General features: G+C 40.0%; 1 protein-coding gene across 4 annotated transcripts in view; it reads left to right on the plus strand.

Annotated features, from left to right (window-relative positions):
* The window catches only part of CEP250 (centrosomal protein 250), a 39,646-nt gene extending 25,237 nt beyond the window's left edge, over positions 1-14,409 (plus strand). For all 4 annotated transcript variants that reach the window (XM_081948056.1, XM_081948055.1, XM_081948058.1 and 1 more), the window contains exons 25-33: positions 144-271; positions 678-798; positions 1,868-2,022; positions 6,974-9,358; positions 9,493-9,621; positions 10,062-10,214; positions 11,528-11,575; positions 12,633-12,680; positions 13,447-14,409. In XM_081948056.1, coding sequence (XP_081804182.1) covers positions 144-271; positions 678-798; positions 1,868-2,022; positions 6,974-9,358; positions 9,493-9,621; positions 10,062-10,214; positions 11,528-11,575; positions 12,633-12,680; positions 13,447-13,740 — 3,461 coding nt within the window. In that variant the 3' untranslated portion in view covers positions 13,741-14,409. The remainder of the gene's footprint in view (positions 1-143; positions 272-677; positions 799-1,867; positions 2,023-6,973; positions 9,359-9,492; positions 9,622-10,061; positions 10,215-11,527; positions 11,576-12,632; positions 12,681-13,446) is intronic.
* The last annotated feature ends 1,269 nt before the right edge of the window (positions 14,410-15,678 follow it).

Genomic DNA, 15,678 nt, shown 5'->3' on the forward strand with positions numbered 1-15,678 from the left:
AGACAGAAAACAATGCAGACTCGGGTCAGTTTCAGATCTATCACAGTATAGTTGACTTTTAGAGTTTTATCTAGATTCTCCTTTCTTTCTAATTGATAACCCTAACCTGAAGGCACAGTTACCAAACAGGTTTATTTCTTCAGAACAGGATAATGTGAAAGAACTGGCTTTGTCTCAACCTAAGGACAGCTCCACAGAGCTTACGGCGGAGAGAGTAGCAGAAGCACTTCAAGACTTGAGGCAAGATCTCTGGCGGGCTCACCTTCAACTGGTAACTTCCTTTTTGGTTTATGAATGGGGCATCATTCTTTGAGTTGCTTCCTGGCATTTTAAAGAAAATGTTATAAAACTTTTATAAAGTTATTGTGATAGCTGCATGTTATCCACCGCAATATTCTTTAAATCTTTTTTCTTAAATGAAGAACATGTATAAATAGTTCCTACAGACAACGTGTGCTGGTCAGTTTCCCATGGGCATCTCATTGGCACTGAGGGACAGACTCATGGACTAGTATAGTTTGCAACATACAGTGTTTTCTAGGAAAATGTAATCTATAGTTTGTACAATGTAATATATAATTTGCTGCAAGAAAATTTCTATTTAAAATATTTTTATAAAGCTCTCCCTATCTCAAGGATACCTATAGCATGTGTTGGGTTGGGAATTTTTTTGGCAGGATGAAGCAAGGAAGACTTCTGAGAAGTTGAAACAAGAACTTAGTGAGAAGGAAACAGAAAGGATACGCATTAATGCCAAAGCCGAAGAGCTGCAAAAGTGGCTGGACCAGTGCCAAGAAGGTAACACAAACTGTGATAATGCAAAGATGTGATAGTTTCCCTAAACAAGAGTTGAGAGCTACAGAAAATCTTGGCAAAGCAAGCTCTTTTCATTATTGTACTTGTTATGTCAAGCTTCGTAACAAAAACATTCCATTTATAAAGCAGTACTGAGTACCAGAAGGACAGAGAAACCATCAAATATAGGAGATTCAAACTATCTTCTCTGATGACTTTTGAGAAAATCTGTTCTTAACAATGGTTTCAATAACAAATCAGCACTTCATTCAGGAACTATTTTTTCCTAGAAAATTTTTATTGATGCTTTCTTTTCTTCTTCTTTGTGTTGTGGCCTGCCAGCAGCCAGCAGAGCTGGCAGCAGAGCTGGCAGCAGAATCAGACAGTGAGGAGGTTGGGGAGGAAGATGGGCCAGTCCTAGGGGTTGAGGAAAGCTCAGACGAGGGCTCTGCATCGGAGGCAGAGAGGGAGTTAGGCAGCAGTGAGGCAGAAGAACAGCTGGAGCTTGTTTCCAGTGTGCGCATGCGCAGAGGTGCCAGAAGACAAGAACAACTAAGAAAGCAGGGTCGACTTAGGAGTAAAGCCGCACCTTGGAGATGATAGGAAACAAAAGAGGAACAAACGGGAAGTGGGCTTTTGCAGGAAACAATTCGTTCATTCAGTCGGTTCAAGATTGGCAAATTCTGTATGTGACTTTAAGAGACTCTGTGCCAAGTTTGCTTTGCCCTGCGTTTGGAAACTAGTTATCTGGCAGCGCTCCAATCGAGATAAGGTGCGTGTGGATAAACATTCCTCTGAAAGACTGTTTACTAAGCCTTGCTGACTACGAATGAAAGGAATTCACAGTCGTGTAAATAAAAGAGGTTTTGCAGGAACCAAGACTTTGCTTCTTGATTTCTAAGGAAGCCTGGGTCAGATCATCTTGATATCCCATGCTGAAAATGCATTGATATTTTAAAATTTATTTTGAATAGTTAATTAGCTACTAGCACTTTCTAAAGTATCTCCAAATTACTTTCTTGTTATAATGAGGGGATGGAGAGTTTTTTATTTCTTTTTTTTTTCCTTTTAGAAAAATATGTAGTTGAAGGCAGACGCAGCTCCCTAGAGTCTGCCTTAAAGTTAGAAGTCATTGCTTTCAAGGAAGAGAATGTGACTCTATGTGAAAAGGTGACCAGTTTGGAAACGAAACTTGAAAACACAGAGAAACAAAGAAAAGGCTTGGTGGTAAGGATACCAGACATTTTGTAGGTTCAGCTACCTTTGATAAATGGTTGAAAACATTATTTTTTCTATGGGAGTTACTGGTAAAAATTTTTTTGATGATGCGATTTTATAATGGGATAGATGGCATATAAAATACTTGTTTCGTGTTGTTTATTGTGCCTGTCTTTCTCTTCTAAGCTTTTTTACAGCTTTTGCTCTTTTGCAAAAGCACATACTTTCTAATAAGTATAAGTATAATCTTTACTGTCATGGTACTTAAATACAATGAAATTGGTTTTAACCTCACTGGTGCAAAATTATAGCAGAAACGAAAAAAGAAAGAAAAAGAAAAAAAACTAGCATGGAGTGATTGTGGTTGTATTTAAAAGTCTGACAGCCCAAGGATAGAAACTATCTTTAAACCTCTTTGTTCGGCTGGCTATACTTTGATGTCTTCTGCCCGATGGTAGAAGTGCAAAGAGACACTGACCAGGGTGTGAATCATCTCTGAGTATCTTCCTTACTCTGCTAAAGCAGCGAGTTCTGGTGATGTCATGCAGTGGTGTCAAAGGGCAACCAATGGTTTCTTGTGCTGAATTGATCACTCTGTAGGGCCTTCCTGTCCGCAGCAGTTAAACCAGCATACCATACTGTAATGCAATATGTGAGGACACTTTCTATGGTGGACCGATAGAAAGAGGTCATCAGCCATTGTTCCACCTGATTTTTTCGCAGGACTCTAAGGAAATGAAGTCTCTGTTGGGCCTTTCCAATCATCAGAGACATGTTGTTTTTCCAGGTGAGATCTTGACTAATAAGCACTTCCAAGAATTTAAAAGAGGAAACCCTCTCCACACACACACCCTCGATATACAATGGGGCAGGCTCCTCTCTGTGCTTCCGGAAATCTAGCACCATCTCCTTTGTCTTACTAGTATTTAGTTGTAAGTTGTTTCTTGAGCACCAGGCAGATATCTTCTGGACTTCTTCCCTGTATGCTGATTCATCCCCTCCAGTTATGAGACCCAGCACTGTTGTGTCGTCTGCAAACTTTATTATGATATTGGATGGATCAGAGGATATGCAGTCCTATGTATACAGTGAGTACAGGTAGGGGCTGAGCACACAGCCCTGAGGGGAGCCTGTGCTGAGCTTTAGCGTGGAAGATGTAAAGGACCCAACCCTTATTGTTTGTGGACGATCCGTCAGGAAGTCTTTGATCCATTCACAAGTGAGGGGAGGGAAATTCAGGTCAGTCAACTTTTCAATGAGAATTCCTGCTAAGATGGTGTTAAAGGCCGAGCTATAGTCTGTAAAAAGCATTCTGACATAATTCCCAGATTTCTAAAAGTGGCTCAGTGCAATATGTAGAGCAGTGGCGATGGCGTCCCCTGTCGGCCTGTTGCTTCTATAAGCAAACTGGTGTTGATCAAAATTTGGGATTTGTATTGTATAATTGTATATTGTATAAACTGTATAAAATTTAATAATAATAATAATAATAATAATAATAATAATAATAATAATAATAATAATAATAATAATAATAATAATAATAATAATAATAATAATAATAATAATAATAATAATAATAATAATAATAATATTTATTTCTTAGCTGCACCCTCTCCCGAAGGACTCGGGGCGGCATACAATAAAACACATAAAAACAATATAGACAATACACACACAAAATAAACGAATACGTGTACATGGAGGAGGTGGGAAGATGAATAAAAACAGTTAAAACACAATTTAAAATCCCCTAATAAAATTCCAAAAGTCACAAAATTAAAAAACCCGTCAGGAGCAGAGTGAACGAACTATGGTTGAGCCAGGCCAGCTACTTGAAATAGGTGGGTCTTGAGCTTTATCCGGAAGGCGCGGAGGTCAGAGGTAGTCCTAATATCCGGAGGAAGGTCATTCCACAGGGCTGGGCCCGCAACAGAGAAGGCTCTACTCCTAGACGCCACCCCCCGACATTGTCTGGTGGACGGCACCTGGAGGAGTCCCTCTCTGTGCGAGCGAATTGGTCGCAGGGATAATAATAATAATAATAATAATAATAATATGAATTTATTAGCCGCTCCCTTTCCAAGTAGGACTCGGGGCGGCGTACAGTGGAGCATATAAAACATAGAAGATGTATAAAAAACACATAGACATACATACATACAAAACACACATACACATACACGGACACGGACACGGAGGAGGTAACAAATTACATCATATAGACAGTTAAAAATCAGCATTAAAATACCCCAATTGTAAGAACCCAATATGTAATTAAAAAATTTAACGTTTAAAAGACAATTTAAAAACAGTTAGGAGGAATAAGAGAAATTACGATTGAGCCAGGCCAGATAATTGAAAGAGGTGGGTCTTCAGCTGTACACGTATGGGGCAGGATACGATCCCGCAAGTAGCTAGGTCCTGAGCCATGGAGCGCTTTAAAGATCATAATCAAGACCTTGAAACGCACCCGGTAGACCACAGGGAGCCAGTGCAGCTCGCGCAGGAGAGGTGTCACATGGGAGTACCTTGTACTCCCCATAATTACCCGCGCGGCCGCGTTCTGGACCAACTGTAGTCTACGAGTGCATTTCAAGGGAAGCCCCATGTAGAGAGTGTTACAGTAGTCCAGGCGAGATGTCACCAGCGCATGAGTGACTGTGCGCAAGGCATCCCGGTCCAATAGGGGGCGCAATTGGCGCACCAGGCGAACCTGGTGGAATACCCCCCTTGCCACAGCCGTCACATGGTCATCCATGGACAGCCGAGCATCCAGGAGGACGCCCAAATTGCGCGCCCGCTCCACCGGGGCAAGTTGTACGCCCCCGATGGCCAGAGATGGAATTAACTGGTTGAACCGGGGGGCCGGAACCCACAGCCACTCCGTCTTGGAGGGGTTGAGCTTGAGTCGGTTGTCATCCATCCAGACCCGTACAGCTTCCACACACCGGGACATCACTTCGACGGCCTCGTTGGGGTGGTTCGGGGTGGAGATGTACAGCTGAGTATCATCAGCGTACAGATGGTATCCCACCCCGAAACCACGGATGATCTCACCCAGCGGCTTCATATATGTGTTGAACAGGAGCGGCGAGAGGACCGACCCCTGTGGCACCCCACAGGTAAGGGGGCTCAGAGTCGACCTCTGCTCCCCTGTCAACACACGTTGCGTCCGGCCGGAAAGGTAGGAGCCGAACCACCGTAAAACGGTGCCCCCGACCCCCAACCCCTCCAGTCGGCGCAACAAGATACCATGGTCGATGGTATCAAAAGCCGCCGAGAGGTCTAATAGGACCAGGATAGAGGAACAACCCCTATCTCTGGCCCTCCAGAGATCATCCACCAACGCGACCAAGGCCGTCTCCGTGCTGTGCCGAGGGCGGAAGCCGGACTGGCGCGGGTCTAGATAATCATTTTCCTCCAGATGCCGTGGAAACTGATAAGCCACCACACTCTCTACAACCTTCGCCAGAAAGGGAAGATTGGAGACAGGACGATAATTGGCCAGCTCCGTGGGGTCCAGGGAAGGCTTCTTGAGCAAGGGTCTCACCACCGCCTCTTTCAAGGCGGCTGGAAGGGACCCCTCACCCAGCGAAGCGTTCACTAGGCCCAGGAGCCAGTCGCGTGTAACCTCCCAGGATGCCAGTACAAGCCAGGAGGGACACGGGTCCAGTAAACATGTGGTAGGTCGCAGTCGTCCACGCACACTGTCCAAATCCTCGATGGCAACCAAGTCAAACTCCTCCCAGATAGGTCTCTCAAGACTTGCCACGGACGCCTCTACAGGACCACTGGAAGGGGCCCAATCCTTCCGGATTTGAGCGATTTTATCCTGCAGATATTTCCCAAATTCCTCTGCCCTACCCTGTAAAGGGGCCTCCCGCGGCCTCTGAAATAGGAGGGAGCGGGACACCCGAAACAGGGCGGCAGGGCGGTTCTCTGCGGATGCAATGAGAGTGGCACAATATTGACGTTTGGCCACTCTCAATGCCACAAGGTACGTCCTTAAATGGGCTCGTACCTGTGTTCGGTCAAATTCGGAACGGGAGGATCTCCAACGACTCTCTAGGCATCTATTGCGCCGCTTCATCACCCTTAGCTCCTCGGTAAACCAAGGGGCCAGGGTGGAGCGTTGCCGCCGGAGAGGCCGCAAAGGTGCCACCCGGTTCAAGGCCCCGGTAGTCACATTGTTCCACGCGACCACCAGGTCCTCTACCCGAGGGCGGGTCAGGGCCGCAGAAGGTGGCCCAAGCTCCATCTGGAACCTCTCTGGTTCCATCAGGCGCCTGGGGCGGAACCATCTAGTATTTTCCGGTTCCGCCTCCCCGCAGCGGGGGGTAGCACCAGGGAAGTCAAGTCGGAGGAGTGAGTGGTCTGACCATGACAGGGGAGTGATGGTTAAGTCCCCTCCTCCCAGATCACTCAACCACTGGCCAGAGACAAAAACAAGGTCCAAGGTGTGACCTCCCTCGTGTGTCGGGGAGATATACAAAGTAGTGATTAAAACAGTAACCATTTTCTGGTCCATGTTTTCTGCTTCTAGCTTGTTCTCTTGTATTAATCTTCAGAGATGGAATAGTTCTTGATAGATTAGAAATATGCCACAATTAAATCTTTATGAGTTAAATTATTATGGGAAAAATGAAGTTTTATTTAAAGGATATAAAATTATTACTCAAATTCTGAATTATTAATAGGATTTTAGGAATCATCAAACAGAATTGCTTGATTCACATGCTTAACCGTAATTTAAAGATTTTCTCCATCTACAGGTACTGGCTGCCTTCCAGTGAATATTTTGAATAGATAACATGTATATTTGGAAGTGATATATTTTAGCAAACATTTCATTTTTTAAAAATGACAAGCAATTTTGTGCAGGATTTACCATTGAATGAATGCTGCCTCTAGCTGTGGAATACTGAACAAGAAACAAATAATTCTTTTTGCATTTCAGAATGAGCGGGGCACATTACAAATGACCAAAGAAAAGCTCACACGGGAGTTGGAGCTTCTTCGAGAATCAGTGAAAGTTTCAGAACATCGAGCAAGTGCCCTGGAAAAGACGAATGAGTTCCTGGAGCAAGAGCTTCAAACAGCTCTCTCCACTCTTAGAAATAAACAGGAGGAAAGTGAGACTCATCAGAAGAGATTTGTGGCTTTGCAGAAAGAGGTAGAAGTAGGAAGAGCACTTCAGGAAATTGTGGATCAGCTCAATGTTACTTTAGAAAAGAGAAATGAAGAAATAAAAGACCAGCTAGAGAAAATTAAGGATTTAGAGAATCACAAAGAAATACAAACAACTGCCTTAGAGCATCTCACTAAAAATTTAGAAAACAGAAGCAAAGAAATTGATTCCCAAAAAATGCAGATTGAAGAAATGACAATGCAAGATAAGACGCAAAAGGCCAATCTCAAGAAATTAAATCTAGATCTAGAAGAGACTGTTCAGACTTTGAAATCCCAAGAAGAAAAGCTTCAAAAACTACAAGAGTTATCAGAAGACCAAAAAACAATAATTGAAAGCCTATCTCTGAATTTGGAGGAAAAAATCAAGGAAGCTAACATCAAAGAGGAGAAAATTCAGATTGCAGAACATAATGAATCAGCACAAATTGGTGCTTTGCTGAAAGATCTAGAAGACCTGAAAATAAAGATGAATGAAAAAGATTGGGAACTTGCATCTCAAAAACAGCTACTTCAAGAATGGGAAGAACAAGGGGGAAAACGTGAGAAAGCTCTTTGTACGAGCCTAGAACACATGAAAGCCATTATTAAGGACAAAGAAAGGGAGATAGATTCCCAGAGGGAACAGATATCAAATTTCCAATGGCTTGAAGCTCAGAAGGAAGAGCATGTCAGTGAGCTTTCTGAGAAGCAGAAGCAAATGACATTGACTTTGACCCAAAGAGAACAAGAGCTCAAGGCACAAGAAAACCAAATGAAAGAAGTGAAAGAAGAAATGGAAATAGAAAGAATGGCTTTTCATGAACATAGAGCAAAGACACAGGCAACTTTGGAGGAAAAGAACAGAGAATTGGAGTTCCAAAGGAAGCATGAAGAAGAATTAAAAAGCCAGATAAGAGTTCTACTTGAAGATATCCAGTACAGTTCAGGAATGCTAAAGGAGAGAGATGATAATGCAGAGCTTCCAGATGAACAAATAAACCAACTGAAAAAACAAAAACTACAAGAAACTACTTTTGATATGCTGGGACAACTCAAAATATTATTTAAGAGGCAACAAGAAGAAATTGAGTCCCTGAAAGAGCAACATGAAAAGCATACAGAAGAGAATGTAAGGCTAATGAAAGGATTGCAAGCAGAAGTCCAACAAGCAAAACAAGCTTTAAAAAATGGAGAATGGCAGATCAAATATTTAAAGAAAAACAACCTCCAGCAAGTTCAACAACAGGAGGCCCAGACAAAATTTATCTTGGATAAACTGCATCTTACTAGGTCTTCCCTTCATGACAAAGAAAAGGAAATAAAATCCTTACAAACACATATCAAGGAACTCTCAAAACAGAAAGAGGAAGTACAGCATACTGTTTTAAGTCTACAGCAGGATCTGGATACGATTAACCAGTTGAATGCAGAGAAAGAAGAAGAGCTTCTCAAGCAACCAGAACAAATGAGTAAATACCAGGCTAAAGTAGAAGCCACACAGAGAGAACAAAAAAGTAAGGATGATCTTTTGCGGTATCAACACAAAAATGGGCAAGGACACGAAAAACATCCCAGAGAGCAAGAGAAATTGCTTGACCCAAAGAATAAAGAGATAAATTATCAAGAAGAAAGAAATCAAAAACCAATAAAAGATGAATCTGAAAAGCAGCAGGAGCATCTCCAGCGTATACAGAAGAAAGATGATGAGATTAAATTGCAAAAAGGAAAAATTGAGCAACTGGAAGAGAGACTCAAAGATAAAGGGAGGGAATTATTAACCTACAGTGATCAGATAAATCAAATCATCTCAGCTCTGAGATTGCATGATAACAAAGAGTACAATTTCCATAGTTGTATTGAGAAAATTTTTATGTGGAAGGAAGAAGAACTAGCTAAAAGCAAGGTTATTAAGGAAAAGGACCAGTGCTTGCAATGGCAGAAGGAAAAGATTGAACATTTGGAAAATGAGAAAATGATAAACAGACAACGATTGAATCATATGATAGCTGTTCTAAAACAGACGGAGAGTGGTGAGATAGAATGGAAGCAGAAGGCTCAGAGGTTGGATCTGACCCTTGCCCGAAGTGAAGAGGCTATGAGAATTTTAAAGGAGGAAATGGCTGTTACACAGAGCATGGTTTCAGAAAGGGACGTGGATAGGTTTCATCTCCAGGTAAGCATTTTATCTTAAAATGCATGAAACTGTTGCAGGTTCAGCATAGTTTATAAAGCATGTGAACAGTAAAGTTATATTCAACTTTACTACCATACTTAAATAAGCAAAGAGTTTTGTTTGTTTTCCTGTAGGAACAATTGAATACAGCTTTTAAAACTCTGAAGGAGGCAAGGTTCATTATTGAAACTGTGGTGGGAGTTTCTGATCTGCTATGCAGTGAAAATGATATACCAGGGGTACAGCATAATGAGGCCGGAAAGGTAAGATAAAAGAACAGATACGAAACATGTGAGATGGCAATGCATCATATAGAAGAGCAAGACATATTCCAATTTTCATCAGGGTTTTTTGGCACCTTAAAGTATAACTTTATTATAATTCTATATGCCTTTTTGCTTCCCATTCTATCAATCATATTATGTAATTTTTTAAGGTTAGTCTTGATTTTATTGCAAATGATTAATAGTTATTCCTGTAGGAACTGATGCAACTGGCATCTCTACCTTAAGCAGTTAATTGCTTAAGATTCTGAAATGTACAATAGCAACATGTTAAGGTTTCTTCAGAAAAAAGTCATGTCCCATCCATGAGACAAAATTGCCCTCATTTGTGAGTGGCTGTCAGACTGCCTCCTATTTTTTTATATATATCCGGACCTTTATATTTTTATTTTGTACTGCATCATTTCTATGTCATGCAGGCTTTGAAAAAAGAGGGACACCTGACAGGGACAGCTGAAAAACAACTCTTGTATAAGCCTTTACAACTTCTGCAGCAAGCTGTGGTCAGATTGGAGAATGATAAACATGATTTAGAAAAGCACAATGCTCAATTGAGAGATGCTTTGCAAGAGGTAAGCTTTTCTGTAAAGGAAAAGTAACCAAGATCAGCATTATTTTTCAGTGCAATGTAATCATATGTTAGCCCTCATTATACAGTGATTGGGTAAAGTAGTCGTTTGCCCTTTAATGTGATCAAATTAATCTAAAGTCTCATTAAAGAGCTTCTTATTGAACAACAAATGTGTAAGACAATGCATTCTGTCATTCTTTTTAATACAGTGAGTCAACCTTTACTGTGTTCAATATTACAAATACTTGTTCAATAAATATTACAAATACTGTTCAATATTATTGAATACTGCATTATTTTCAGTTGGTTGAGGAAGTAATGGATTTTGCATTATATCAATGAATTTTATAGGAGTTCTAAACACAAAGTAAATATGTAAAAACATGGCTGAACCAAACGAAATAATTATTTGAATGGGAGGATTAAAGCCATGATTTAACCCAACAGAAATTTTGTAGTATGACCAAAAGAAAACATTTCACACAGGGCAGCCCAAGTATATCAGTGTGTCAAAAAGGAATGGGCCAAAATACTCCATGCCAATGTTTGGAAGATATCATTAGGGACATTATACACTTGGTTGAAAGAGGGGGCAACTGTTTTTAAACCTGAAGCTTCCCATAGTTTCTTCCAACGATCTGCTTCATATATTTAGTCAACATGCTGTTTTCAGTATTATTTATTTAACCAGAATGTTTTGATCTATTAATAGGATTTAGATCTACTTTCTACTTTTCCTGCTCTACTTTCCTACAGTACTGCAATATCATAAAGGGTTTGCCAACTTATCTCACTGTGTAATTAATAAAATAAAACTTGCTCGCTCTTCTTTTTTACTTCCTGAGTCACTTTGTTTTATTGATTTTATTGGGTAGTCACTATTAAGGTCAAGATAACCTTGTAATTTTTTTTTTCTGTGGGCACTCTGGCACACATTAAAAACAAAATCCTGTTGCCTGTTCTCAGAAGTGTACACCTACATAACACAGATATAGATATGCTATATACACCCTAACAAATAAATACATGTAAATATTAATCACTATCCATCTTGAATACAAAGTGAAAAGGGAAGGGTGCTTGAGAGTTCACAAAGTTAATACTATATGGAACAAAACTTTGGCTGAATCTGGATGTCCTGAATATTCTTATACACATTACCTATTTTCAGAAATTTAGGGCTATTCACAATTCAGTATTTTGTGCTTGGATTTCTTTGCCTTATATTCAGTAATCTGTTCAGTATCAGTAGTCAGTTATTAGCCAGTTTTATGTAATTTAGGATAACATTTTTGTTTCTCTTATTGATTGCAGGTAGAATATGAACGAAGGAAACTGAAAAGCAGTCATAGAGACTTTTCTGTAAGTTTTGAATATTCACAAGCTGCCTCTGGGTTACAAAAGATTCTCTCCATTTCAAAGGTTTGAACATACATACATACATACATACATACATACATACATACATACAAAATGTTTATGCCACCCATGTCACCAAAGGCAGCTTGCAATCATTAAATAAAAATGCTACATAAAACAATAAACAGAGATTTTAAATTTAAAATTAGTTAAAATTAAATTGACCAAGATGAAGAGGAAGGAAGCAACATGGGATTTTATCTAATCCATTGGCCTCCTGCAGAATGATATGCCATTATTGGGGTCGCAGGTCAGTTGACAGAGCTATATCTTCAAGCTCTTTTGGAAAGCCAAAAAGGTGGATGCAGATTTCACCTTGGGGAGCACATTGTTCTCCAGGAGCCACAGCTGAAAAGGTTTTTTGTTTGGACCCTGCCATCCTAAATTCTTTGATGATGGGATCTGACACATACCCCTTCTGCCAGCATGGGTGGGGCAGGCTAGTCCCATTGGGATAAGACAGTTCCTCAGATATCCTAAATCCATGCCATGAAGAGTGCATATTTTATTATCAGAAGTTGCACTTAAAACCATCCACTATTTTCTTCCCTTCCCATTATATTTAAATAGGGGGCACTACGGCTCAGCAGTTAAAGACACTGAGCTTGTCATCTTGAAAGCTGACCACCCGGGTTTGAGGCCCAAGCATCACACGACAGGGTGAGCTTCCATTACTTGCCTCAGCTCTTGCCCAACTAGAAGTATGAAAGCATGCAAAGGCAAGTAGATAGATACCACTTTGATGGGAAGGTAACAGTGTTCTGTGCACCTCAGTGTATGCTGGCCACATGACCACAGAAATGTCTTCGAACAAATCTGGCTCCCTCAGCTAAGAAATGGATATTGGCCAAGGGATACATTTACCTTTATATTTAAACTAAAGTTTATAGTTGTTGGGTTGAACCTGAATAAATGAGAGAAAATCTATATAAATAGTTTTCTTTTCCTAAATAATAAACTTCTTGAAGGTAAGCATAAGTTTTCTCTCTTTTTTCTCTAGAAAGAAACCCAGGTTCTCCAAAAGCAACTGGCAGAGTTACAAAAACAGGTGTGTATTTTATAATTGGAATATACACTAGGTCTCCTAGAACTGCTTTTCTTATCTTCCATTGTTGGAGAACTGCACCTCCATTGTAACTACATTTTTAAAGATTCACAATAGTTTTTGTAAGCAACGATCTTAAAAGACAGTTTAAAGTAGAGAATCATTTTGGCAACAACAAAACAGAACAGTTTGGGACATTTTGTCCTCAAAATTGTATTAATTTTAATCTTAATTTTTTTAAAAAAAAAATCAAAATATTTTTATCCACGTCATTTGAATAATTCAGTTTTTGCTGTTGAATGCACTGTTTTAAATGCACAATTCATTGTTATAAAACATGTTAATTATGCACCATCAACTCAGTGTTGATTATTAGTGATCACATAACATTTTCTCCGAATTTATTAGTAATTTAGATATTGCAATAGCACTTAGACTTATATACTGCTTCCCAGTGCTATACTGCGCCCTCTAAGCGGTTTACAGAGTCAGCATATTACCCCCAACAATCTTGGTCCTCATTTTACCCACCTCAGAAGGATGGAAGGCTGAGTCAACTTTGAGCCTTGAGAATTGAACTCCTGGGGTGAGCAGTGAATTAGTCTGCAGTACTCCATTCTAACCACTGCACCACCACGGCTTAGATATGTTAAATAATAAATCTTAACAGTTTTACTTTATATACTGTTCCTTGAGTTGAAAACTAGAAATTAAGTTCTTCAGAGAGAAATAATTCATTAGTCCTTGATGTCATTTGTTCTTGTTTTAGGTTGTTGTTCTACAGTCACAGCTATCACTGGAACGGAAGCAGAAGCAGAATTATATCATCAGCTGTACTAAAACAAATCAGGAGCTTTCCGATTTGCATCAAGAGCTTGTAAACTCTTTAGCTGTTGTGGCTAGGAAACCTGAAGCAACTGTTTTGGAATCAGAGACTCGCAGGCTTGATGAAACCTTGAATAATAGTTTCACATTGGGAGCCGTAGGCTCAGACAGGGTCTTATCTGGAAAACATCTACCAAGCTCAACACCCAAAAGTGTTCATCAGAAGCCCACAAGGTAGCATAAAAGTGGCCAAAGCAAGAAATTACAGAGGCTCCAGCACAAGCAGAGGTTAAAAAGTTGTTGATATGATGGATCCTTTCTCATATTCAGCTCGCCTTGATTTCCAGGGTGTCTCTGCCAGTTTTGATCCTTCAGAATATAATTCCAGATTCTTTGAAATCAGTGAAGATCATTTCAGTACAGCCTAAGAAAAAACAAAAGTAGTTGAAAGGCTGCGTATTAAGTGGCTGAAGATAGCAATGTGAAAACCTTTGGACATAACAAAATTCAAAGCCAGCATATGAGAACTAAACAAAGAAATGACTCCTTGCAACCATTTTTGATAAGAAGAATGGAAGTTCATTCCAGGAAATGAATCATGAAAAAAACAAAACTCATTAAAAAGATTTCTTGCTTTGTTTTGTATAGTCACATGGGACAGACATTTTGGTTCAATAATCTTATTTATAGAGATATCATTTCCTAAACTATTGTACAGCAATTTGGTATAAGATATATCTAGATGGTTTTTATAGTTTTATACTAAACAGTTTTCTTATAATAAAAATGCATTTTTATTTTTCCTTTCTTTGTTCAAATATTTCACATGAAGCTTTTCTGCTTTTTTGAGATTGTGGTATATATGTATATAGATAGATAAAATATATGTATAACCATTTTCTACAAGAACTTCTGGAGGTTTATGTTGACAAGGAATATATAAGACACATTACCATTGTAATTAAAATAGAAGATAAAGAATACCCGAGTAATAAATTTAGTTCTCCAGTTCTCAGGTATCATCTGGAACTACAGTAGTCCCTTTGTACCAACTTCTAGAAGGCCAATACTGTACTGAAAGTACTAAGTTAGAAGTTACAACTAAGAAGTAATGTCTGCAAAACTGACTCCTTTACCTCATAAAATTTAAGAGATTACCAAAAAATGTTAGGAGTGATGAGACACAGATGGATTGCTACAACATAGAGTTGTTCCTGAAAGTACAGTAGTTACACCAATTCATAATGGAGTTTATGGGTTTAAACCAAAAGTAAAAACAGGTTCATGACCTTACAGAAAGGAGGGATTATCACTAGCATTTTGGAGAGAAAGAAAAAAGATAGCTACTGAAGCCAAAATGCATTTAGACAGTTTACATATTGAAAATTTACTGATTCCAGAGTGAATTAAGTCCTGAAGAGTTCCAGGGAAGGTCCAGATTTCAAGGGTTCATTTCTATTTGACCACAGGAACAAAAGCCTGAAAAAATTTCAGCTAAGCTCTTGGCTAACTAAACAGAATGTCTATGGAGATTCTAAACAGGAGAGGTTTTAGGAATACATAAAGGTGCAAGCATAAATAGATGTTGGCTTGTTAAAAGAAAGATTACATGGCAGGCAATGAAATGGGCGTTGGTTCCTTACCTGATACACCCCTTCTTGGGTCGGTGGAGACATCATCCATATGTACATCATATGTTTATACTCCCAGCAAGGTCAGCCAAGGTATGAAGCTCTTCCTAGCTGTCTAGTTAGAGCAGATGTCAAACTCCATTTCATTGAAGGCCACATCAAGGTTGTATTTGACCTCATGGGGCCGGGGTGACCACGACCAGCTCAACGTCACTTATCAAAGCTCCGTTTTCAGCCATGACAGCCTCCTGCAGCCCTCTGCCAGCGAAAACGGAGCTTGGTGAGGCCATCACAGGCCGCACTTGACTTCCCTGGGTTCTGTTTTCGCTGGCAGAGGGTTGCTGGATGCTATTGTGACTGAAAATGGAGCCCTCTCAATCTCCATTTTTGCTGGCAGAGGCACTGCAGGCTGATCCTTTGCTGTTTCCAGAGCAGGCTGCAGGCCACATCTAAGCACCCCACAGGCCACATCTAGCCTGGGGGCCTTGAATTTGACTTCTGAGTTACAGGAGTATAAACCCTGTATCGGGCAGAAGCCATAGAGA

Source organism: Natrix helvetica (assembly GCF_964273705.1).
Source record: "Natrix helvetica genome assembly, chromosome: 3".
NCBI classification, from domain to species: Eukaryota; Metazoa; Chordata; class Lepidosauria; order Squamata; family Natricidae; genus Natrix; species Natrix helvetica.